Source organism: Rana temporaria, chromosome 8 (genome assembly GCF_905171775.1).
Source record: "Rana temporaria chromosome 8, aRanTem1.1, whole genome shotgun sequence".
In the NCBI taxonomy this organism is placed as follows: domain Eukaryota; kingdom Metazoa; phylum Chordata; class Amphibia; order Anura; family Ranidae; genus Rana; species Rana temporaria.
The window spans coordinates 176,223,415-176,250,604 of NC_053496.1; the positions used below are offsets into that span (position 1 = coordinate 176,223,415).

Consider the following 27,190-nt stretch of genomic DNA (forward strand, 5'->3'; position numbering starts at 1 on the left):
ATTGCCTACACTTGTAGAACACTGTGCTGCCCTCATCCTCTGCCAGGCAGTAAAAGTGTTCTTTCTGCTTCGGAAGTTCCACAATAGACTTTGCATCACTCCTGCCAAACAGGATATCTAAGTGCACCAACTACATTGGCTAGCTGAAGATTCAAGGACTTCTTCTTCCAAGGGACTGAAGTTACTGGTGCCAAACGGGCACACACACATATATCCAGGGCTCGGTATATGTAGTGTATGAGGGGGTAATCTGAACTTGGGAGTTAGGGCTCATATACACTTGCTTCGGCTTCAACACACATTAAAGCTCCTACCGCTTCAACATGCTTTTATGATGTGTTTTTAATGCTTTGGGTGGTGCTTCGATGAAGCTCTAGTGGTGCTTTGATGAAGCTTTGTGGTACTTTGATGATGCTCACACATCCCCCCCCCTTTCCTGGCCTGCCAGGCTGCATGCTAGGATAAGGTTTTGGTATGGATTTGGGGGGCGGGGGTGATCCCACATTTTTATTTTCTTTAACTTTTTTGGGGGGGGATTCAGCTGTCAGTTGGGCATTTACGCTGACTTTCTGCGCTCTAATGCTCACCCATATGACATAAAAAGAAGACAGGGACGTACACAATTTAATGCATAATAAAAATTATTGAGACATTCATCAAAAGATTGCATTCACATGTGGAAATAAGAGGATATACATTGTACCCAGCCTTATGAACACAGGGGGAAGGACAGTGACAAGCTGGAGAAATGAGGAGGACTCACTCCCGCACTTAGAGCATAGCGTGACTTCTCTGTTTTTTTAGAAGTTGTCCTTTCCGAGTGAGATTTCCCGCACTCTGTACATAAATAAGGACGCTCACCCGTGTGAATTCTTTGGTGTTTAACGTTCCTTTACAAATTAAGGATTTCCCGCACTCTGAACATGAATAGGAATGCTCAGCCGTGTGAATTTTCTGATGTTTAACCACTTCAGCCCCGGACCATTTTGCTGGTCGATGAATGGGCCACTTTGACGTAAATGACGTATAGCTACGTGATTTTGCGCAGCTGAGCCGACCTGCTGCCGTATAACTGCGGCGGCTGGTCGGCTAGTGGTTAACAAGATTATGTTTTTTATTGAAAGATTTCCTGCACTCTGAACATGAAAAAGGACGCTCACCTGTGTGAATTATCTGGTGTCTAATAAGGTCTTATTTACAAATGTAAGATTTCCCGCACTGTGAACATGAATAGGGACGCTCACCTGTGTGACTTCTCTGGTCTTTCAAAAGGTTTCCTTTCAGAGTGAAATGTTTTTCCACACTCTACACATAAATTAGTATGCTCCACTGTGTGACTTATCTGGTGTCTAACAGGACCTTCTATCTGAGTGAAAGATTTGCCACACTCTAAACATGAATAAGAGTGCTCACCTGTGTGAATTCTCTGGTGTCTAACAAGGGCTCCTTGAAGAATGAAAGATTTCCCGCACTCTGAACATGAAAAAGAATGCTCACCAATATGACTTTTCTGGTGTTCAAAAAGGGCTTCTTTTTGAGTAAAAGATTTCCCGCACTCTAAACAAGAAAAAGGGTGCTCATCCGTGTGAATTCTCTGGTGTCTAACAAGGAATCCTTTCTGATTGAAGGATTTTCCGCACTCTAAACATGGATAAGAACGCTTACCCGTGTGACTTATCTGATGTTCAACAAGAGCCCCTCTTCGAGTGAAAGATTTCCCGCACTCTAAACATGAATAAGAACGCTCACCCCTGTAAATTCTCTGAGGTTTAACAAGGACCCCTTTTTGAGTGAAAGATTTCTCGCGCTCTAAACATGAATAGGAACGCTCACCCGTGTGAATTCTCTGGTGTTCAACAAGGGCCCCTTTGTAAGTGAAAGTTTTCCCGCACTCTAAACATGAATAAGGACGCTTACCTGTGTGAATTCTCTGGTGTACAACAAGGGCCCCTTTGTAAGTGAAAGATTTCCCGCACTGTAAACATGAATGGGGACGCTCACCTGTGTGAATTCTCTGGTGCATAACAAGCGATCCTTGATGAGTGAAAGATTTCCCGCACTCTAAACATGAATAGGGACGCTCACGCATGTAACATATCTTGTGCATAAAAAGGCTCCTTTTTTGAGTGAAAAATTTCCCACACTCTAAACATGAATAAGGGCGGTCACCTGTGTGAATTTTCTGATGTTGAACAAGGCCATTTTTGTGAGTGAAACATTTCCCGCATTCGGAACATGAATAAGGACGCTCACCTGTGTGAATTCTCCGATGTATAGTAAGTGCTCCTTTATGAATAAAAGATTTCCCGCACTCTGAACATATATAAGGATGCTCCCCAGTGTGAGTTTTCAGATGTACATTAAGTGCTTCTTTCTGAATGAAAGATTTCTCGCACTCTGAACATGAATAGGGACGCTCACCCGTGTGAATTCTCTGGTGTCTAGTAAGTGATCCTTTCTGAGTGAAAGATTTCCCGCACTCTGAACATGAGAATAGATTGTCACCTTGGTGATCTCCTTCATGGGGTGAGGAAGATTCCTCGGGATTGGAAGGATCTGTTGATCTATCTGCAGTGTGAGATCTTACATGGATATTTACAATCATAGTATGTGATTGATGAGAAGATTCCCCCTGATCAGAGGGATCCATTGATGTCTCCGGACAGGAAGGTCTGTGATGTATATTTTGTGTATTTGGATTTCCTCCTGGAGGATCCTGTGTGATGACATTATCTTCTGACTTACAATCAGCAGATAATAGAAGATGTCTCTCCGAGGAATTCCTCACATCACATCCATCTAATGGAAAGAAAATGTAAAAAAATAAATAAATAGTAAAACATTTTAGTAGATGACAAATAACTGGAGTTTTATCTCCTTATGAGCGGAGTAAGTGGAAAATTCCGATCTCAAATCTGGACTCCGGTTCTCCCTCCAAAATCAATCAGAAAAGTCTTCTTACCGGAGTCTTTATACAATTTGCAAATTCTTTAACCACTTCCCACACCCCATTTAACAGAATGATGTATGCAAAGTGGTTAAGTTATCCTGACTGGACATCATATGACGTCCAGCGGGATAAGCCGCAATTGTGCGCCCGCTTGAGATCGTTGGTGTGGTATGTCAGTCTGACCCACCGCATCACCGATCTCTGTAAAGAGCCTCGGATGTAGGCTCTTTACCATGTGATTAGCTATGTCCAATCACCGTGTAAACAGGAAGAGACGTTCATCTGCTTTTCCTCAACTTGCACTGACAGACCTACCCCTACCCACAGAAACTCCATCAACGGTCACCACAGAACATGTTCTCCACTGATTACCTCAGAACAGTGAGAATCTGTAACTGACTGTCACAGAAACGGCCAGTTTATGAAGGTGCGATCTCAGCACCTCACTGGCGATCTGTGACAGAATTCTCACTTTCTGATTCACCATCTCAGGCCCCATACACACCATAGAATCTATCCGCAGATAAATCCCATCAAATGGGTTTCTGCGGATAGATCCTATGGTGTGTACACGCCAACGGATATTTATCCGCAGAGAAATCTCCCCTGGGATGGATTTCCAGCAGATGGATATTTGCTGACATGCACAACAAATCCATCTGCTGGAATCCATTCCAACGGATGTATCCGCTCGTCTGTACAGACTTACCGGATCCATCCGTCCAAAGGGATTCCCCGCACGCGTCGTAATGATTTGACGCATGCGTGGAATTCCTTATATGACAGCGTCGCGCCCGTCGCCGCGTCATAATAGCGGCGACGGCGCGACACATCATCGGCAGAGGATTTCAGCGCGGATTTCAATGCGATGGTGTGTACACGCCATCGCATAGAAATCCTCTGAAATCCTCGAGAGGATTTATCCGCGGATACGGTCCGCTGGACCGTATCTGCGGATAAATCCTCTCGTGTGTATGGGGCCTCAGAGGTGGAGAATCAGAGCGGGAAGCTGGCTGAGTATTGTGGAGGAAGAAGGAAGTCTTTTGACTTCCATGCTTCACACACGAGCAGCCATACAGTCAGAACACATCTTCCCTACCATTACACACCCCAAAATGAGCAGGTTAGGAATTTATAGTGTGTAATGCAGGTAGAATTAGATATATATATATGTATGTATATATATATATATATATATATATATATATATATATATATATAATTCTACCTGCATTAAAATGCTATTATTAAAGTCATATTTATATAATTTTTTATTTATTAGTAAAAAAATAAAATTGTAAACCCTAAAATATGGTTTTACCCATGGACTGTTCTATTACAGTTATACAGGGTTTATATTTGTATACTTTATTAAAAAAAATGATTATAAATGTATTTTTCATTTATATGATTGGTGTATAGCTGCATTATATATGTGGAATTCCATTAATTTACTATACACCATTCACATTTAAATAGGCACATGTATGAGCTTTAAATATTGATAAAAACAATGTTCTTTAATAATTAGGTTAATGTATATTGTTTGGTGGGAATGTAATTTTATTATTTTATTAATATGTGGTGTATAATGTGTGCTGATTCGTGTTCAACTTTTGCATTTTTCACTTCCTCATACTGTAATCCCGCTACATCACGCGAGATTACAGTAAGAGAAGCAGTTCTCAGGAGTTTCCAGCCGTTTGTAGATTGCTCCTCATCTCAACATGAGAACCGATCTACAAAGCTTCATAAACAGGCACTCAGAGGAGAGCGATCTCCCCTGAGAATGCCTGAGAACTGAATCGCGGTATTTTACCGCACTTTCATAAAAGGACACCTATACCCTCAAGGGGTTAACTGAATTGTACATTTCATTCCCCAGTTTCAGTGTTTGTTACTTACTTGTGTCGAAAGGTGGAGAAATTTCATCCTGTTCCCGCTTCATAATCATCCCAACCTCCTCCAAGGACGGCTGATCACCCCCCACATACGTCTCTTCTTCTTCCTCTTTAACCTCAGCTTTTATATTAATCCGTTCTTCACCCTGAACCCCAAAATAATAGAAAATATTTATTAAAGCTGAACTCCGGGCAGATATAAAACGACACAAATGAATGCAGTGCATTTATTATTAAATGAGTTTTATTTTCATAAATGTAAGCAGTATAAGTTTAAGAAAGTGACCTGGTATCAGGCTCTTGAAGTACCTGCGCATAAGCACTAGGGGAGGGACAAGACCGGTAGGCATTATTAAAGCGGGGGTTCACCCAAAAAAAAAAAAAAACGAACATTACATTAAGCTCCATTCCGACATTGACTGTACGCTGATCTTTTTTTTTTTTTTTTGCCCTACATACCGTTATATCTTTATTTCCCCCCCGGCTTCCGGGTAGTGAATCCCGTGGAAGTGGGTGTTCCTATGCACATGCTAATTGATTGACGTATGACATAAGCTTCTCCCCGGCGCATACGACCGCGTCACAAGTTGCCGAAAGAAACCGAACATCGGTGCGCAGGCGCCGTATAGAGCCGACTTGCAGTCCAGATTATTTCGTCAACTCGTGACGCGGCCGTATGCACCTGGGGGGAAGCTTATGTCATACGTCAATCAATTAGCCTGTGCATAGGAACGCCCACTCCTGCGGGATTCACTACCCAGAAGCCAGGGGGGAAAATAAAGATATAACAGTATGTACGGCAAAAAAAAAAAAAAAAAAAGAGATCAGCGTACAGTCAATGTCGGAATGGAGCTTAACCACTTAACCCCCGGACCAATATGCTGGCTAAAGACCCAAGGGGTTTTTACAGTTCGGGACTGCGTCGCTTTAACAGACAATTGCGCGGTCGTGCGACGTGGCTCCCAAACAAAATTGGCGTCCTTTTTTCCCCACAAATAGAGCTTTCTTTTGGTGGTATTTGATCACCTCTGCGGTTTTTATTTTTTGCGCTATAAACAAAAATAGAGCGACAATTTTGAAAAAAAATTCAATATTTTTCACTTTTTGCTGTCGGGAAGTGGTTAATGTAATGTTAGAATTTTTTTTTGGGTGAACCCCCGCTTTAACCTGAAGCAGAGATAAACCAGGTATACTGCCCATGTCCTCAAAACCATGGAAGCGAGGGACCCGCCCTCTAGGGGAAGATGATCACCTCAGCCTGGACTTACAGGAACAAAATAGCAGCATCATGTCAATTAGCACCCCCCCCCCCCCAATTAAAGGGACACAAGGAGGAAGAGGACCCATGATGACATATGACTAGACTTAAGACCTACAGAAGAAAAAAAACATATACTGATAAAACAGAAAAAAAATAAAATAAATGTGAGGTGCACAAAGAAGGAGCTGCAGATAAAGAGGGGAGTACAGGCAGCAATTCGGATATAGTAGTATTAAAACAAGAGAATACATATGTAGCACTACCCCTGGAGGAGCTGCTGGTTATTTTGGGTGGCACATTTACCTCATGGCTCCCCCAAATTCCTAGGGGTGAATGATGCATATTGCATTTAATAGAAGTAAAGGAATGTCCGCAACAGGTGCTCTTTGCTGTGCTCTTTATTTCACAGCCGGGTAAAAACAATAACTTGTGGTGAGGAAAGTAAAGTTGAAAAAGAAGGGAGAATAGCTCCCAAGCGTAACACTTTTCTCCACCACTCCTGCGTGAGTGGGTTTAGTGTACCCGGACAGTCCTCTCTCACTGACCTGGCAGTCGGAGTATCACTTGAACAGTTGTAGGATAAAGTCCCTGCCACAGACCCTCCTTGGTAAACATCTGGGAGACACCTCTGCCACAGGCCCTCTCTGATTTGTAGTTACGGAGCTAATCCTCCTTAGATGAATTTTACGCCTGGATCTCCTTTAACTTGTCGCCCAGGTACCGACTGACAGGTGATCAATCCTTCAGTGTTCAGCTACCTTGATCCCTGGTGGTTTGTCAAGGCCCTTTTGGATCGCCAGCCTCTTAATGGCGCTCCTCAGACGGACTCCCCACCGAACAGCAATACAGCTTGGGATCCTCAAAAGGTGGGAACCCAGTCACTCACTGGGTCCCCGTCGCTGCTCAGATGCTCTGGGCCAACATGGTCCCGGAACTAGGCACGCACGCCCTGGCCAGGAAGGCCATAACGCCGGGGCGCCGTGATGTAGTCACCCTGAAGGTGGGTGCCACACTCGAAGAAGAAGACCCAGAACCAATGGCGTCTGTCCCATAAATACCCCTCCCCAGCATGCACAGCGTGGCCAAGCCCCCCTGATTGGCTGCTGGGAAAGAGCACCCGTACCTTGACTCCACTGCTGCCACCTGCAGCACCGGGGTTGGAAGAACACCCCAGTGCAACAATATGAGCCCACAGCACAGCCAAGCTGAGACAGAGACCCTGTTTTGCACATAACAATTTGGATCAGAGTTTAACTACACTCTGATCTAACCTTAAATTTAACTAGCACAGATACTGTAAAGTACCCAGGCGCTACACATAGAAGAATGCCATCTAACCAATTCCAAAATATTTCCACACTTTGAGTCCACCTACCTGATGATGGCGAGGGATGGTGTGATCTTCCTCTGGGGAATCCCGGGAAGACAGAGGTACCCCCTCCTCCATAAACTGCTGAGCTCCACTCATCAACATCCCTTCTTCTTCTTCCCCTTTAATGTCTTTCAGTTCTTCAACCTGAACCCCAAAGATGACAGAACACATTTGTAAAATAGAACGAGAGATTACATAGAAGAAAGTTCTCATAGCTTAGAATTTATTTTTGAGTTCTCATACCACCTACCTGATGATGGTGAGGGATGGTGTGATCTTCCTGTGTGGAATCCCGGGAATACAGAGGATGGGGACATCTCTCTGGTGGGTTCCCATTACTGGATCCATCTGTAGGAAACACACACTGACTGAATACATTGTTTCTATGTGTTTATCAGATGATGGGGGATCTAGGTGGACCCTCCGTACTGCTCTCTCCTTTACAATAAAGTCTCCTCTTACCCGGTGATGTGAGGGGCGGCTGATTCTCCACCATGACATCCTTGTAGAGATCATTTTACCTGATGTGAAGGTCTACATATCCCCAATCATCAATCTATATTCTTAAGCAGTTTATTTATTTTGTGTTCATTACTCACCCGTGCTCATATCTATAAAAGGTTCTTCCTCTTTAGTTGTCACTATCATCCCAACTTCCTCCTTAGACTCCTGATAACCCATCACAGTCGTCTCCTCTTCTTCCACTTTAACATAATTTTTTACATACATCTGCTCTTTATACTAAGCCATTAAAAAGAAAAAAAACAAAGAAAATGTGATGTCAAATAGGATGAAAGAAGAGTATAATCTCATACAGTCTAGAGTCACATTTAGTGTTCTTCCCATCTACCTGATGATGGTGAGGGATGGTGTGACCTTCCTGTGTGGAATCCCAGGAATATAGAGAACCTCCCTCCTCCAAAGACTGCTGAGCTCCACTTATCAATGTCTCTTCTTCTTCCTCTTTAATCTCAGGTTTGCTGTTTTTTAGTTCTTCACCCTAAACCCCAAAAATGATCGAATATATTTGAAAAAAGGAACAAGAGATTACACATCGGAATGTCTTCTCGTAGCTTAGAATTAATTTTCAGTTCTTGTGGCTCATTCCCACCTACCTGATGATGGTGAGGGATGGTGTGATCTTCCTGTGTGGAATCCCGGGAATACAGAGGACAGGGACAGATGATGGGGGATCTAGGTGGAGCCTCTGTACTGCTCTCTCCTTTACAATAAAGTCTCCTCTTACCCGGTGATGTGAGGGGCGGCTGATTCTCCATCATGACGTCCTTGTAGAGATCCTTGTGTCCTTCTAAATACTCCCACTCCTCCATGGAGAAATAGACAGTGACATCCTGACACCTTATAGGAACCTGACACACACAATGATACAGTCACCATCCAGACACATCCCTTGTTTGTTACTGGATAATGTCCCAGAATTCCCGGCACTCACCTCTCCTGTCAGCAGCTCAATGATCTTCTTGGTGACTTGTAGAATCTTCTTGTCATTATTTCTCCTGTATTTCAGGAAGGGATGTGAAGGCACTCTGAAAGTTAAATGGTCACCAGACTTCACCAGATGATTAGTCTGCTTTGAAAAAGCAATAATATTGTCATGTGACCTCCCAGAATCCTGCTCGGCTCTCCAGTCAGCAGGTGGAGGATCCACAGGGTGAGGTTTAAAGTAGAAATCCAGCTAAAGCCTAACTAGTCCGAGAACATCCAACAATGACTGTTAAAGCCGGGAGCCATGTCATCTCCCATAGGTCCCTCCTCTCCTCTGCAGCTTTCACTGGATGGCGCATAAAAGCCAGGTCACATGACCAGACCAGAGAGGCTTGAAAATAGGTAAGAATAGACAGTACATATTTTTTCTTGCACAGGTTAGTTAATGTAGGTGTTAGCAGGTATAGACAGCATTTTTAAGACTAGTAATGTTTTAGATGGAATTCTAATATCTTAATACGTCCTCTGCTGCCAGTTCCAGCAATATCTCTCCTCTACGTCCTCCCAACTCACCTCTGACCCAGTACTTCCTTTTTAGACCTCTACATCACTTCCTGTTCATATGTTACCTCACTTCCTGTCTGTAGATTATTTACTTCCTGACTGCGCCTGACATCTTTTCCTCCCCATTTCTGGCATAATTTCCAGTGTCTGTGCAATCATGCTCTTCCAGTCGTGCTTTTGTTCCACTCAATATAATTGGGAAAGACCACCTTGAGAGTAATGTCATTAAAGGGGGAGTCCTGTATATTTTCAGTATGTGAACATAATAGGATAACACTGGAATGGTTAAAAAATAGGAGCCACTAGACCTGTAACCTTCTTACAAAATTGCAGGTAAATGAGCAAAAACAAATTAGGTATGTTAATTGCTTACCTGCCGTGTTTTTCCTTCCCATTAAATATTTTTTCCCTCCCTTGCATTGTGCATTTATGTGTCCGTAAGACTCCCATTAGTTCCTTTGTAATTAACCACTTGCCGACCACCCCACTTACATTTACTGCAGGGCTCTCCTGCGTGAAATCACGTACAGGAACATGATTTTGCTCTTTCGGGTCTGGGGTTGCTACCCACTCTCGCTGTGATTTGGCATAGCGGGAGCCATTCAGTGGACCCAATGTCCGTTGGCAACTGGTGCTCATTCCGAAAGAATATGTAAACAAGGCAGATCACCGTTCTGTTAGTAGGGAAGATAAAGATCCTGGGCCAGATTCTCAGAAGAGTTACGACGGTGTATCTCAGGAAACACCGTTGTATCTCTGTTTCTGAGCCCGGGTATCTATGCGAGTGATTCCTAGAATAATTTTCGCATAGATACGGCCAAGATCCGACAGGTGTAAGGCACTTACACCGTCGGATCTTAGATGTAATGCAACGCCGGCCGCTAGGTGGCGTTTACGTTCAGGTCTCATTTGACTATGCAAATGAGCCTGATACGCCGATTCCCGAACGAATTTGCGTTGCGTACTCGTCACTTACGTCGTTTCCGTAAGCGTAAGGTTACCCCTGCTATATGAGGGGTAACCTTACGCCAGTACGCCGTATGCAATGTTAAGTATGGCGTCAGGTCCGCGTCGTCTTTTCCCGTCGGTTACGTTGTTTTCCTAAGTCGTTCTTGAATACAACTTTACGTCAATGACGCACACATCGGCGTCATTGATGTTTCCGGCGTGAGCTGGAGCATGCACACTGGGCTATTTTTAGCCCCGGCGCATGCGCAGTTCAATCGGCGCGGGGGCGCGCTTAATTTGAATGCTAGCCGCCCCCTTCGAATTACGCGGCCATACGCTGGGCCATTTACACTACGCCGCCGCAAATTACGGAGCAAGTGTTTGGGGAATACGGCACTTGCTCCTGTAAGTTGCGGTGGCGTAGTGTAAATGGCTTACACTATGCCAACGCAGATTCTTACAGAATCTGGCCCCCTGTGTTTCTGCTAAGCAGGAACAGTCTTCCCACAGTGCAACTGTCCCCCACACAGTTAGAAAGCAGCCCCCTAGGGGACACCTGTAACCCTTTGATCACCCGTGCTGTTAACCCCTTCCCTGCCAATGTCAGTACAGTGACAGTGCATATTTTTTAGCACTGTATTGGTGTCACTGGTCTCCAAAAAAGTGTCATGGTTTGTCCGCCACAATGTTGCCGTCCCGTTATAAGTCATTGATCACCGCCATTACGAGGGAAAAAAAAGTACTAAAACAATCCCATAATTTGTAGACGCTAGAAAGCTCTATATGTGCTCAAAGGCTCTGGATGGACAGTTGGATAAATGGTTCTATATTTAGGGTGTATCTGGTCTATAAACCAGAGGCTCTGGATCTACAGTTTGATAAATGGTTCTATATTTAGGATGTATCTGGTCTATAAACCAGATATTCATGTCAGTTCTGTTTGTGTAGAGACAAATGTGACCAGCACAGTGTTCTCTATACAGCACTGTGGTATAGGTCAGAGGTACTGTATATAAATGTATGATAATAATAGTGTGTGACTGTGGTGAGGTCTGAGATGAATCTCTGTGGAAAGCTGAAACTGCCCGGTGACTGTTATCCCAACTTGTGATTGGTTCCTGTGGAGGGAATGCAGCCAGTGGCAGTGCAGAGCTGTTAGGATAGTCTGATTTGAGAGTAGAATCCGCCTGGTGACTGATCCTGCCCTGTGATTGGTTGGTGTGGAGGGAGTGCAGCCAATGGCAGTGGAGGAGGTATGAAGTGGGAACTCTGAGGCGATGGCTGTGAGGTGTCTGACTCTCCTCGGCCCTCCTATGACTGAATTCTCCATTTTATTTTACATTGGTGACAGAAGTGATGGTGAAATGAGTTCTGTTTTCTGTCACAGGACATGTAGTAAAGGTACAATGATATCAGAATCAAATTTTTACACATTTTTGCATCCCATATGTATATGTAGTATCTGCTGGAGATAAAAGATGTCACAGTGACCAGTAGTGTATTTAGGTTTTGTGCTGCCCTATGCCTGACTAAACTTGTGCACCCCCTAATTTAAACATGACCCACCCCTTCCTGTCAAGGCCACCCCCTTAACCCGCCCTGAAATTTTTGAGTGCCGCCCAATCGACTCTCTCCCCTGCTTCCTCATTGGCAGGGGGAGGGAACCAATGTTTCTTCACCACAGAGGATCAAAGAATTGTGGGACATGTAGTCCCCAGCACAGGCCCACAGCTTCCCCTGGTTTAAGAACTACACAGCCCAGCATGCCGTGGAGGCAAAGAAGAGAAAAATACCAAGAGGCTGCCTGGGAGCTAGGCAGACACCAAAAGGCAAGTGAGAAGACCGGACGCAGGGAAAAGTTGCTGCCTTCCCAGGTCAGTGCGCCGTTTTGTAATTTGTAGACGCTAGAAAGCTCTATATGTGCTCAAAGGCTCTGGATGGACAGTTGGATAAATGGTTCTATATTTAGGGTGTATCTGGTCTATAAACCAGAGGCTCTGGATCTACAGTTTGATAAATGGTTCTATATTTAGGATGTATCTGGTCTATAAACCAGATATTCATGTCAGTTCTGTTTGTGTAGAGACAAATGTGACCAGCACAGTGTTCTCTATACAGCACTGTGGTATAGGTCAGAGGTACTGTATATAAATGTATGATAATAATAGTGTGTGACTGTGGTGAGGTCTGAGATGAATCTCTGTGGAAAGCTGAAACTGCCCGGTGACTGTTATCCCAACTTGTGATTGGTTCCTGTGGAGGGAATGCAGCCAGTGGCAGTGCAGAGCTGTTAGGATAGTCTGATTTGAGAGTAGAATCCGCCTGGTGACTGATCCTGCCCTGTGATTGGTTGGTGTGGAGGGAGTGCAGCCAATGGCAGTGGAGGAGGTATGAAGTGGGAACTCTGAGGCGATGGCTGTGAGGTGTCTGACTCTCCTCGGCCCTCCTATGACTGAATTCTCCATTTTATTTTACATTGGTGACAGAAGTGATGGTGAAATGAGTTCTGTTTTCTGTCACAGGACATGTAGTAAAGGTACAATGATATCAGAATCAAATTTTTACACATTTTTGCATCCCATATGTATATGTAGTATCTGCTGGAGATAAAAGATGTCACAGTGACCAGTAGTGTATTTAGGTTTTGTGCTGCCCTATGCCTGACTAAACTTGTGCACCCCCTAATTTAAACATGACCCACCCCTTCCTGTCAAGGCCACCCCCTTAACCCGCCCTGAAATTTTTGAGTGCCGCCCAATCGACTCTCTCCCCTGCTTCCTCATTGGCAGGGGGAGGGAACCAATGTTTCTTCACCACAGAGGATCAAAGAATTGTGGGACATGTAGTCCCCAGCACAGGCCCACAGCTTCCCCTGGTTTAAGAACTACACAGCCCAGCATGCCGTGGAGGCAAAGAAGAGAAAAATACCAAGAGGCTGCCTGGGAGCTAGGCAGACACCAAAAGGCAAGTGAGAAGACCGGACGCAGGGAAAAGTTGCTGCCTTCCCAGGTCAGTGCGCCGTTCCTCCCACAGATCAATGGCCGGTCAGTAGGGATGAGCTTTGTATTCGAGTCAAACTCATGTTCGACTCAAACATTGTATGTTCGATCGTTCGTCGAATTATGAACGTTTTGGGCCGTTCGCGCCAAATTCAAGTTACGTTTCACAGCCCATAATTCACTGCGGCATCGCAGTGCATTGCTGGCTGATGATTGGCCAAGCATGCACTATGACCCGCATGCTTGGCCAATTACAGCTTGCAATAAACGGAGAGCCATAATGGCTCAGGGGGTTTAGTACACGCCCCACACTATAAAAGGCCGCCTGCAGGTCGGCCTTGTGTAGTTTGCTGCGGTGGTTAAAAGAGAGAAGACAGAGAGAGAGAGAGAGAGAGTGTAATTTTTAGTAGGTAGATAGAGCAGGCAGGCTAGTCAGTTTAAGTTACAGGGCCAGATCCACGTAGCGGATCGTAATTTTCGGCAGGCGTAGCGTATCGTATTAACGCTACGCCGCCGCAACTTTGAGAGACAAGTGCTGTATTCACAAAGCACTTGCCTCTAAAGTTACGGCGGAGTAGCGTGAATCTTTGCGTAAGGGAGCGGAATTCAAATGTTAAAGATGTGGGCGTGTTTTATGTTAATTTTACTTGACCCGACGTAAATGACGTTTTTCTGAACGGCGCATGCGCCGTCCTTGGGGGTGTCCCAGTGCGCATGCTCAAAATGAACCCGCAACAAGCCAATGCTTACGACGTTAACGTCATTCTACGCAAAGCCCTATTCGCGAACGACTTACGCAAACAACTTAAAATTTTCACATTTCGACACGGGAACGACGTCCATACTTCATACGATATGCCTCATATAGCAGGGGTAACTATACGCCGAAAAAAGCCTTACGACGTAAAAAAACGCGCCGGCCGGACGTACATTCGTGGATCGCCGTATCTAGCTAATTTGCATACTCAACGCGGAAATCAACGGAAACGCCACCTAGCGGCCAGCGTAAATATGCACCTTAGATCCGACGGCGTACTAAGACGTACGCCAGTCGGATCTAGCACAGATTCAGGCGTATCTTGTTTTGTGGATACAAAACAAAGATACGCCGGAGCAAACTAGAAGTTACGCGGCGTATCAATAGATACGCCAGCGTAACTTCTTTGTGGATCTGGCCCACAGTGTGTAAAGGATATATATGCATCTCAGGTGTTGTATATATATCTATACACTGTATAGTTTAGCTAGATCAGCTCTTCCTAATTTACTGGCAGGCAGGTGATTGTGCTAGCTGCAGTATTCTCACGTGGTGTATTGCCTAAATATGGACATACAAGAACAGCTGTTACCCTGTCCTTCCCCTTCTTCTCGTATTCACTCAGGAACCATATATGGTCAGATCCTTGCAGAACTCACCGAGGACCCCCTTGTATGAACTTTGCAAAATGGAGATGACATGTGCTTTGGAAATGTGAGCCTGTGCTAAAAACAGATGTTACAGGGTGGGAGGGTAAAATGGGAGTGGACTCTATGAATGAACCAATCAAATGCATGTATTTGTGATTTCATGTTGTTAATAAAAGTACAGTGAGAGGTCTTCCTCTTCCTCTTTCGCACAGGATTTGAAGAGAGAACGTGGTCTGTCATTTTCTCTCTCTTTGATTTGGCCCAGCAGGCAGACTAACATTACTCTAGAGTTAGCCTAGAGATATTCTATTTCAGTGTGTGTACTGCCTTTGTCCTCTGTAGTTTGCATCTAAAGCTACTTGGTGTGTACTGCCCGTGTCCTCTGCAGATTGCACCTAAAGCTACGTAGTGTGTACTGCCCGTGTCCTCTGCAGTGTGCATCTAAAGCAGGTGTTGTATATATATTTATACACTGTAAAGTTTAGCTAGATCAGCTCTTCCTAATTTACTGGCAGGCAGGTGATTGTGCTAGCTACAGTATTCTCACGTGGTGTATTGCCTGCGTCCTCTGCAGTGTGCACCATAAAGCTACGTGGTGTGTGTACTGCCTTTGTCCTCTGTAGCTTGCACATAAAGCCACTTGGTGTGTACTGCCCGTGTCCTCTGCAGTTTGCACCTAAAGCTACGTGGCGTGTATTTTTCTCAATGATTTTCATCCATATTGCAGGGACCAGACATTACATTAAAGCCGCAAGCAGTTTTAAAAATTTTTTTTTTTATAGTAATCTCATTTTGTGCAGGGACAGTTCTAAACACGTGCCACTTCACAGGCATACTATAGACACCCAGCAGGTACAATATTTAAAGGATTTTTTTTTTTTTTTTAATTTAAGCATCATTAAAATCACTGCTCCAGAAAAAACTACCGTTTTTAAAACTTTTTTTCCATTGATACATGTTCCCTGGAGCAAGAACCAGGTTCTCAAAGATGTTTTACAACAATAACTTGCATAGTAGGCTTTAAAATGAGCACTTTTGAATTCGAACGTTCGAGTCCCATAGACGTCAATGGGGTTCTAAATGTTTGGTGCGAACCGAACGGGGGGGGGTGTTCAGCTCATCCCTACCGGTCAGGGACATCCTACCTGAGAGGGGGATCCCAGTTGCATCTCCAGTCACACCTGTACAGTCGACATGAAGTGTTCCGGTTGTGAAGTAGCCAGTCGGGCTACCTGAAGAGTCTGCCTCCAAGGACATCTCCTTTGGGCCTTGGTTGCAGGATTGGTGAGTGGGAACATGCACATCATACAGAGACACTGCATCCAGACAATATTGCCTACACTGTGCTGCCCTCCTCTTCTGCCAGGCAGTAAAAGTGTTATTTCTGCTTCAGGAGTTCCACAATAGACTTTGCATCACTCCTGCCAATCAGGAAATCTAAGTGCACCAACTACATTGGCTAGCTGAAGATTCAAGGACTTCTTCTTCCAAGGGACTGAGATTACTGGTGCCATAAGGGCACACACACATATATCCAGGGCTCGGTATATGTAGTGTATGAGGGGGTAATCTGAACTTGGGAGTTAGGGCTCATTTACACTTGCTTCGGCTTCAACACACATTAAAGCTCCTACCGCTTCAACATGCTTTTATGATGTGTTTTTGATGCTTCAGTGGTGCTTCGATGAAGCTCTGGTGGTGCTTTGATGATGCTCACACATCCCCCCTTTCCTGACCTGCCAGGCTGCATGCTAGGACAGGGGTTGACAAATTTGCTTGGAATCTAGGAGCCAGCTAAAAAAGTTAGGAGCCAGAAAATGCACCCCGTCCCGATGAGCTTGCGCTCAGAAGCGAACACATACGTGAGCAGCGCCCGCATATGTAAACGGTGTTCAAACCACACATGTGAGGTATCGCCGCGATTGGTAGAGCCCTCCTCTGTAACTCAAAACATGCAACCTGTAGATTTTTTTAAACGTCGCCTATTAAGATTTTAAAGGGTAAAAGTTTGTCGTCATTCCACGAGCGGACGCAATTTTGAAGCGTGACATGTTGGGTATGAATTGACTTGGGATAACATTATCTTTCATAATATTAAAAAAAATGGGGATAACTTTACTGTTGTCTTATTTTTTAATTAAAAAAAGTGTAATTTTTTCCCAAAAAAGTGCGCTTGTAAGACCGCTGCGCAAATACGGCGTGACAGAAAGTATTGCAACAATCACCATTTTATTCTCTAGGGTGTTAGGATAAAAAAATATATATGTTTGGGGGTTCTAATTAGAGGGAAGAATATGGCATTGAAAAATAGTGAAAAATTACATTAGAATTGCTGTTTAACTTGTAATGCTTAACTTGTAATACCAACGGCCACCACCAGATGGCGCCAGCTCACATCTGGTGGTAATAACTTGTAATACCAACGGCTCACCACCAGATGGCACCAGCTCCAAGCCAAGTCGCCAGGACACTATTTCTAGTCGCCATGGCGACCGGGATTTGTCGAGCCCTGTGCTAGATAAGGGTCTGGTATGGATTTGGGGGGGGGGGGGAGGATCCCACATTTTTATTTTCTTTAACTTTTTTTTTTTTGTGATTCAGCTGTCAGTTGGGCATTTACGCTGACTTTCTGTGCTCTAATGCTCACCCATATGACATAAAGAGAAGACAGGGACGTACACAATCTAATGCACAGAAAACTTTATTGAGACATTCATCAAAAGATTGCATTCACATGTGGCAATAACAGGATATACATTGTACCCAGCCTTATGAACACAGGGGGAAGGACAGTGACAAGCTGGAGAAATGAGGAGGACTCACTCCCGCACTTAGAGCATAGCGTGACTTCTCTGGTGTTTCAGAAGTTGTCCTTTCCGAGTGAAAGATTTCCCGCACTCTGTACATAAATAAGGACGCTCACCCGTGTGAATTCTTTGGTGTTTAACTTTCCTTTACAAATTAAGGATTTCCCGCACACTGAAAATGAATAGGAATGCTCAGCCGTGTGAATTTTCTGATGTTTAACCACTTCAGCCCCGGACCATTTTGCTGGTCAATGACCGGGCCACTTTTTGCGATTAGGCACTGCTTCGATTTAACTGACAATTGCACGGTCGTGTGACGTGGCTCCCAAACAAAATTGGCGTCCTTTTTTTCCCCCAACTAGAGCTTTCTTTTGGTGGTATTTGATCACCTCTGCAGTTTTTATTTTTTGCGCTATAAACAAAAATAGAGCGACAATTTTGAAAAAAAATTCTATTTTTTACTTTTTGCTATAATAAATATCCCCCAAAAGTTCAGGCCGATACGTATTCTTCTACATTTTTTTTTTTTTTTTTTAAATCGCAATAAGCGTTTATTGATTGGTTTGCGCTAAAATTATAGCGTCTAAAAAATAGGGGATAGTTTTATGGTATTTTTATAAAAAAAAATTTTTTACTAGCAATGGCGGTGATCATTGATTTTTATCGGTACTGCGACCTTATGGCGGACACTTTGGACACATTTTTGGGACCATTGGCATTTTTATAGCGATCAGTGCTATAAAAATGCATTGATTACTGTAAAAATGCCACTGGCGGGTAAGGGGTTAATTATGTTCCCTGTGTGTGTTCTAACTGAGGGGGGGGGGGTGGGACTGACTGATCGCTGTTCATACATTGTATGAACAGACAACCAGTAATTTCTCCCCCTGACAGGACACACACACACAGCTCCCGGTTCTCGCTCTGTAATGAGCGATCGCGGGTGCCCGGCGGTGATCGCACCCGCCGGGCAAGCACGTCGGCACCAGGGGCGAGCAGGGGGCATGCGCCCCTATTGGCTGGAATGTGAAATGACGTATAGCTACGTGATTTTGCGTAGCCGACCTGCCGCCGTATAACTGCCGCGGCTGGTCGGCTAGTGATTAACAAGATTATGTTTTTTATTAAAAGATTTCCTGCACTCTGAACATGAAAAAGGACGCTCACCTGTGTGACTTCTCTGGTGTTTCAAAAGGTTTCATTTCAGAGTGAAATGTTTTTCCACACTCTACACATAAATTAGTATGCTCCACTGTGTGACTTATCTGGTGTCTAACAGGACCTTCTATCTGAGTGAAAAATTTCCCGCACTCTGAACATAATTAAGGGCGCTAATTAGGGTTGCCACCTCATCCCTTTAAAAAGGAACACATATTAATTACACAGGTTCTGTGGCTAATTAAGGAGGTAATTAGACTCATTTGGTGCCTTTCCTGCATTAAATTAACCTCAGAACCTGTGTAATTCATATGTGTTCCTTTTTAAAGGGATGAGGTGGCAACTCTAGCGCTAATCTGTGTGAATTCTCTGGTGTCTAACAAGGGCTCCTTGAAGAATGAAAGATTTCCCGCACTCTGAACATGAAAAACAATGCTCACCAATGTGACTTTTCTGGTGTTCAAAAAGGGCTTCTTTTTGAGTAAAAGATTTCCCGCACTCTAAACATGAGAAAGAGTTCTCATCCTTGTGAATTCTCTGGTGTCTAACAAGGGCTCCCTTCTGATTGAAGGATTTTCCGCACTCTAAACATGGATAAGAACCTGTGTGACTTATCTGATGTTCAACAAGGGCCCCTCTTCGAGTGAAAGATTTCCCGCACTCTAAACATGAATAGGAACGCTCACCCCTGTAAATTCTCTGAGGGTTAACAATGACCCCTTTTTGAGCGAAAGATTTCTCGCGCTCTAAACATGAATAGGAACGCTCACCAGTGTGAATTCTCTGGTGTTCAACAAGGGCCCCTTTGTAAGTGAAAGATTTCCCGCACTCTAAACATGGATAAGGACGCTTACCTGTGTGAATTCTCTGGTGTACAACAAGGACCCCTTTGTAAGTGAAAGATTTCCCGCACTGTAAACATGAATAGGGACGCTCACCTGTGTGAATTCTCTGGTGCATAACAAGCGCTCCTTGATGAGTGAAAGATTTCCAGCACTCTAAACATGAATAGGGACGCTCACGCATGTAACATATCTTGTGCATAAAAAGGCCCCTTTTTTGAGTGAAACATTTCCCACACTCTAAACATGAATAAGGGCGGTCACCTGTGTGAATTCTCTGATGTTGAACAAGGTCATTTTTGTGAGTGAAACATTTCCCGCACTCGGAACATGAATAAGGACGCTCACCTGTGTGAATTTTCTGGTGTTTAGTAAGTGCTCCTTTATGAGTAAAAGATTTCCCGCACTCTGAACATATATAAGGATGCTCCCCTGTGTGAGTTTTCAGATGTACATTAAGTGATTCTCTCTGAATGAAAGATTTCTCGCACTCTGAACATGAATAAGGACGCTCACCCGTGTGAATTCTCTGGTGTCTAGTAAGTGATCCTTTCTGAGTGAAAGATTTCCCACACTCTGAACATGAGAATAGATTGTCATCTCTGTGATTTCCTTCATGGGGTGAGGAAGATTCCTCGGGATTGGAAGGATCTGTTGATCTATCTGCAGTGTGAGATCTTACATGGATATTTGTAATCATAGTATGTGATTGATGAGAAGATTCCCCCTGATCAGAGGGATCCATTGATGTCTCCGGACAGGAAGGTCTGTGATGTATATTTTGTGTATTTGGATTTCCTCCTGGAGGATCCTGTGTGATGACATTATCTTCTGACTTACAATCAGCAGATAATAGAAGATGTCTCTCCGAGGAATTCCTCACATCACATCCATCTGTTGGAAAGAAACGGGAAAAAATAAATAAATAAAACATTTCAGTAGATGACAAATAACTGGAGTTTTATCTCCGTATGAGTGGAGTAAGTGGAAAATTCGGATCTCAAATCTGGGCTCTGGTTCTCCCTCCAAAATCAATCAGAAAAGTCTTCTTACCGGAGTCTGTATACAATTTGCAAATTCTTTAACCACTTCCCGCACCCCATATAACAGAATGATGTGTGCAAAGTGGTTAAGTTATCCTGACTGGACATCATATGACATCCAGCAGGATATGCCGCAATTGTGCGCCCACTGGAGATCGTTGGTGTGGTATGTCAGTCTGACCCACCGCATCACTGATCTCTGTAAAGAGCCTCTGATGTAGGCTCTTTACCATGTGATTAGCTGTGTCCAATCACAGTGTAAACAGGAAGATACATTTATCGGCTTTTCCTCACCTTGCACTGACAGACCTACCCCTACCCACAGAAACTCCATCAACGGTCACCACAGTTCCCTCTCATGAATTGGCTGCTTCTCATCAAGCTTCACTTCATACCCTCAAGAGTTAACTGAATTGTACATTTCATTCCCCAGTTTCAGTGTTTGTTACTTACTTGTGTCCAAAGGTGGAGAAATTTCATCCTGTTCCCTCTTCATAATCATCCCAACCTCCTCCATGGATGGCTGATCACCCCCCACATACGTCTCTTCTTCTTCCTCTTTAACTTCAGCTTTTATATTAATCCGTTCTTCACCCTGAACCACAAAATAATAGAAAATATTCATTAAAACTGAACTCCGGGCAGATATAAACGACACAAATGAATGCAGTGCATTTATTATTAAATACATTTTAATTTTCATAAATGTAAGCAGTATAAGTTTAAGAAAGTGACCTGGTATCAAGCTCTTGCAGTACCTGCACATAAGCACTAGCGGAGGGACAAGACCGGTAGGCATTATTAACCTGAAGCAGAGATAAACCAGGTATACTGCCCATGTCCTCAAAACCATGGAAGCGAGGGACCCACCCCCTAGGGTAAGATGATCACCTCAGCCTGGACTTACAGGACCAAAATAGCAGCATCATGTCAATTAGCATCCCCCCCCCCAATTGAAGGAAAACAAAGAGGAAGAGGACCCATGATGACATATGACTAGACGTAAGACCTACAGAAGAAAAAAAAACATATACTGATGAAACAGCAACAAAAAAAAAAAGTGAAAAAATGTGAGGTGCACGAAGAAGACGATGAAGATGGGGGTGCAGGCAGCAATTTGGATATAGTAGTATGAAAACAAAAGAATACATATGTAGCACTACCCCCGGAGGAGCTGCTGGTTGTTTTGGGTAGCACATTTACCTCATGGCTCCCACAAATTCCTAGGGGTGAATGATGCGTATTGCATTTAATAGAAGTAAAGGAATGTCCGCAACAGGTGCCCTTTGCTGTGCTCTTTATTACCCAGCCGGGTAAAAACAATAACTTGTGGTGAGGAAAGTAAAGTTGAAGAAAGGAGAACAGCAGATTCAGGCGTGATGATAAGGAAACAGTCCTGCTCCCAAGCGTAACACTTTTCTCCACCACTCCTGCGTGAGTGGGTTTAGTGTACCCGGACAGGCCTCTCTCACTGACTTGGCAGCCGGAGTATCACTTGAACAGTTGTAGGATAAAGTCCCTGCCACAGACCTTCCTTGGTGAACGTCAGAGAGATACCTCTGCCATAGACCCCTCTCTGATTTGTAGTTACGGAGCTTATCCTCCTTAGATGAGTTACGCCTGGATCTCCTTCAACTTGTCGCCCAGGTACCGACTGACAGGTGATCAATCCTTCAGTTTCCGGCTACCTTGATCCCTGGTGGTTTGTCAAGGCCCTTTTGGATCACCAGCCTCTCAATGGCGCTCCTCAGTCGGACTCCCCACCGAACAGCAATACAGCTTGGGATCCTCAAAGGTGGGAACCCAGTCACTCACTGGGTCCCTGTCGCTGTTCAGATGCTCTGGGCCAACATGGACCCGGAACCAGGAACACTGCGTTGCACGCATGCCCCGGCCAGGTAGGCCTAAACGCTGGGGCGCCGTGATATGGTCACCCTGAAGGTGGGTGCCACACTCGAAGAAGAAGACCCAGAACCCATGGCGTCTGTCCCATAAATACCCCTCCCCAGAATGCACAGCGAGGCCAAGCCCCCCTGATTGGCTGCTGGGAAAGAGCATCCGTACCTTGACTTCACTGCTGCCACCTGCAGCACCGTGGTTGGAAGAACACCCCAGTGCAACAATATGAGCCCACAGCACAGCCAAGCTGAGACAGAGACCCTGTTTTGCACATAACAATTTGGATCAGAGTTTAACTACACTCTGATCTAACCTTAAATTTAACTAGCACCGATACTATAAAGTACCCAGGCGCTACACATAGAAGAATGCCATCTAACCAATTCCAAAATATTTCCACACTCTGAGTCCACCTACCTGATGATGGTGAGGGATGGTGTGATCTTCCTCTGGGGAATCCCGGGAAGACAGAGGTACCCCCTCCTCCATAAACTGCTGAGCTCCACTCATCAACATCCCTTCTTCTTCCCCTTTAATCTCAGCTTTGATGTCTTTCAGTTCTTCAACCTGAACCCCAAAGATGACAGAACACATTTGTAAAATGGAACGAGAGATTACATAGAAGAAAGTTCTCATAGCTTAGAATTTTTTTTTTTAGTTCTCATACCACCTACCTGATGATGGTGAGGGATGGTGTGATCCTCCTGTGTGGAATCCCGGGAATACAGAGGACGGGGACATCTCTCTGGTGGGTTCCCATTACTGGATCCATCTGTAGGAAACACACACACTGACTGAATACATTGTTTCTATGTGTTTATCAGATGATGGGGGATCTAGGTGGACCCTCTGTACTGCTCTCTCCTTTACAATACAGTCTCCTCTTACCCGGTGATGTGAGGGCGGCTGATACTCCACCATGACATCCTTGTAGAGATCATTTTACCTGATGTGAAGGTCTACATATCCACAATCATCAATCTATATTCTTAAGCAGTATATTTTTGTAGTGTTCATTACTCACCCGTGCTCATATCTATAAAAGGTTCTTCCTCTTTAGTTGTCTCTATCATCCCAACTTCCTCCTTAGACTCCTGATAACCCATCACAGTCATCTCCTCTTCTTCTTCTTCTTTAACATAATTTTTTACATACATCTGTTCTTTATACTGAGCCATTAAAAAGAAAAAAAAAAACAAAGAAAATGTGATGACAAATAGGCTGAAAGAAGAGTATAATCTCATACAGTCTAGAGTCACATTTAGTGTTCTTCCCATCTACCTGATGATGGTGAGGGATGGTGTGACCTCCCTGTGTGGAATCCCAGGAATATAGAGGACCTCCCTCCTCCATAGACGGCTGAGCTCCACTTATCAATGCCTCTTCTTCTTCCGCTTTAATCTCAGGTTTGATGTTTTTTAGTTCTTCACCCTAAACCCCAAAAATGATAGAATATATTTGAAAAAAAGGAACAAGAGATTACACATTGGAATGTCTTCTCATAGCTTAGAATTCATTTTCAGTTCTTGTGGCTCATTCCCACCTACCTGATGATGGTGAGGGATGGTGTGATCTTCCTGTGTGGAATCCCGGGAATACAGAGGAAAGGGACAGATGATGGGGGATCTAGGTGGACCCTCCGTACTGTTCTCTCCTTTACAATAAAGTCTCCTCTTACCCGGTGATGTGAGGGGCGGCTGATTCTCCATCATGACGTCCTTGTAGAGATCCTTGTGTCCTTCTAAATACTCCCACTCCTCCATGGAGAAATAGACAGTGACATCCTGACACCTTATAGGAACCTGACACACACAATGATACAGTCACCATCCAGACACATCCCTTGTCTGTTACTGGATAATGTCCCAGAATTCCCGGCACCGCTCACCTCTCCTGTCAGCAGCTCAGTGATCTTCTTGGTGACTTCTAGAACCTTCTTATCATTATTTCTCCTGTATTTCAGGAAGGGATGTGAAGGCACTCTGAAGGTTAAATGGTCACCAGACTTCACCAGATGATCAGTCTGCTTTGAAAAAGCAATAATATTGTCATGTGACCTCCCAGAATCCTGCTCGGCTCTCCAGTCAGCAGGTGGAGCATCCCCAGGGTGAGGTTTAAAGTAGAAATCCAGCTAAAGCCTAACTAGTCCGAGAACATCCAACAATGACTGTGAAAGCCGGGAGCCATGTCATCTCCCATAGGTCCCTCCTCTCCTCTGCAGCTTTCACTGGATGGCGCATAGAAGCCGGGTCACATGACCAGACCAGAGAGGCTTGAAAATAGGTAAGAATAGACAGTATATATTTTTTCTTGCACAGGTTAGGTAATGTAGGTGTTAGCAGGGATAGACAGCATTTTTAAGACTAGTAAGGTTTTAGATGGAATTCTAATATCTTATTACCTCCTCTGCTGCCAGTTCCAGCAATGTCTCTCCTCTACGTCCTCCCAACTCACCTCTGACCCAGTACTTCCTTTTTAGACCTCTACATCACTTCCTTTTCATATGTTACCTCACTTCCTGTCTGTAGATCACTTCCTGTCTGCACCTGACATCTTTTCCTCCCCATTTCTGGCATCATTTCCTGTGTCTGTACAATCACACTCTTCCAGACGTGCTTTTGTTCCACTGAAATATAATTGGGAAAGACCACCTTGAGAGTAATGTCATTAACCACTTCCAGACCCTGCACTTTATATATACGTCCAAATTTTAATGATGGATATCTCGGTAACGGCAGCAGCTGCTGCCACAACCGAGGCATCCATCTTTAGTGCTAAGGGTCCTGTACACGATAACGGCGGTCTTCGCGGAGGATTCGCCGTTATCGGTGGCGGGAGAGGGCCCCCCCCCTCCCGGCGCTCTCCCGCGCCCTTACCATTGCCGTCAGTAGCGGCGGAGGCGATCGGGACTGTTCGGCAGCTGACTGGGGTTGCGAGTAGGGTTGCCACCTCATCCCTTTAAAAAGGAACACATCTAAATTACACAGATTCTGAGGCTAATTTAATGCAGATAAGGCACCAAGTGAGTTTAATTACCACCTTAATCAGCCACAGAACCTGTGTAATTCAGATGTGTTCCTTTTTAAAGGGATGAGGTGGCAACCCTAGTTGCGAGTGAGGGAAAAATGTCCTTCACCCGTCCCCATAGCTCTGCTGGGCAGAAGTGACGTCAAAACATCAGTCCCGCCCAGTGTCTTAAAGAAACTTTTTTTTTGTCATTTGAAAAAATTACAGTTTCAATTTTTTTTTTCCTTACATTTTAGTCTAAATATGAGATCTGAGGTCTTTTTGACCCCAGATCTCATATTTAAGAGGACCTGTCATGCTTTTTTCTATTACAAGGGATGTTTACATTCCTTATAATAGGAATAAAAGTGATCAATTTTTTTTTTCAGTGTAAAAAGTAATAAAATAAATAAAAATAAATAGGAAAACAAAAAAAAAATGTTTTAAAGCGCCCCGTCCCGACGAGCTCGCGCGCAGAAGCGAACGCATACGCAAGTAGTGCCTGCATATAAAATCGGTGTTCAAATCACACAAGTGAGGTATCGCCGCGATCGTTAGAGCGAGAGCAATAATTCTAGCCCTAGACCTCTTCTGTAACTCAAAAAATGCAACCTGTAGAATTTTTTTAAACGTCGCATATCGAGATTTTTAAGGGTAAAAGTTTGACGCCATGCCACGAGCGGGCGCAATTTTTAAGCGTGACATGTTGGGTATCATTTTACTCGGCGTAACATTATCTTTCACAGTATATAAAAAAATTGGGCCAAATTTATTGTTGTCTTATTTTTTATTTCAAAAAAGTTAATTTTTTCCAAAAAAAGTGAGCTTGTAAGACCGCTGCGCAAATACGGTGTGACAAAAAGTATTGCAATGACCACTATTTTATTCTCTAGGGTGTTAGAAAAAATATATATATAATGTTTGTGGGTTTTAAGTAATTTTCTAGCAGAAAAAACTGTTTTAGTCTTGCAAACACCAAATCTGAAAAACACCTAAGGTCTTTAAGTGGTTAAAGGGGGAGTCCTGTATATTTTCAGTATGTGAACATAATAGGATAACACTGGAATGGTTAAAAAATAGGATCCACTAGACCTGTAACCTTCTTACAAAGTTGCAGGTAAATGAGCAAAAACAAATTAGGTTTGTTCATTGCTTACCTGCCGTGTTTTTCCTTCCCATATAATATTTTTTCCCTCCCTTGCATTGTGCATTTATGTGTCCTTAAGACTCCCATTAGTTCCTTTGTAATTAACCACTTGCCGACCTCCCCACTTACATTTACTACAGGGCTCTCCTCCTGCGTGAAATCACGTACAGGAACATGATTTCGCTCTTTCGGGTCTGGGGTTGCTACCCACTCTCGCTGTGATTTGGCATAGCGGGAGCCAATCAGTGGACCCAATGTCTGCTGGCAACTGGTGCCCATCCTGAAAGAATATGTAAACAATGCAGATCACCGTTCTGCTAGTAGGGAAGATAAAGATCCTGTGTTTCTGCTAAGCAGGAAGAGTCTTCCCACAGTGCAACTGTCCCCAACACAGTTAGAAAGCACCCCCCCAGGGGACACGTGTAACCCTTTGATCGCCC

The 27,190-nt window shown here is 44.1% G+C and overlaps 1 protein-coding gene and 1 long non-coding RNA gene across 2 annotated transcripts; both read right to left on the reverse strand.

The window, feature by feature from the left end:
* Positions 1 to 1,094: 1,094 nt before the first annotated feature.
* Positions 1,095 to 24,175, reverse strand: LOC120909512 (gastrula zinc finger protein XlCGF57.1-like). Its single transcript, XM_040321287.1, has 5 exons — positions 24,145 to 24,175; positions 23,879 to 24,028; positions 23,015 to 23,164; positions 21,152 to 21,293; positions 1,095 to 2,799 (listed from the first exon to the last, which is right to left on the reverse strand). The coding sequence occupies exons 2-5, from the start codon at positions 23,948 to 23,950 to the stop codon at positions 1,241 to 1,243; spliced, it is 1,923 nt and encodes a 640-aa protein (XP_040177221.1). The 5' UTR covers positions 23,951 to 24,028; positions 24,145 to 24,175; the 3' UTR covers positions 1,095 to 1,240.
* On the reverse strand, positions 7,791 to 8,623 carry LOC120909516. Its single transcript, XR_005741284.1, has 3 exons — positions 8,600 to 8,623; positions 8,084 to 8,225; positions 7,791 to 7,832 (listed from the first exon to the last, which is right to left on the reverse strand). It is a non-coding gene; the product is annotated as an uncharacterized LOC120909516 (long non-coding RNA).
* Positions 24,176 to 27,190: the final 3,015 nt, after the last annotated feature.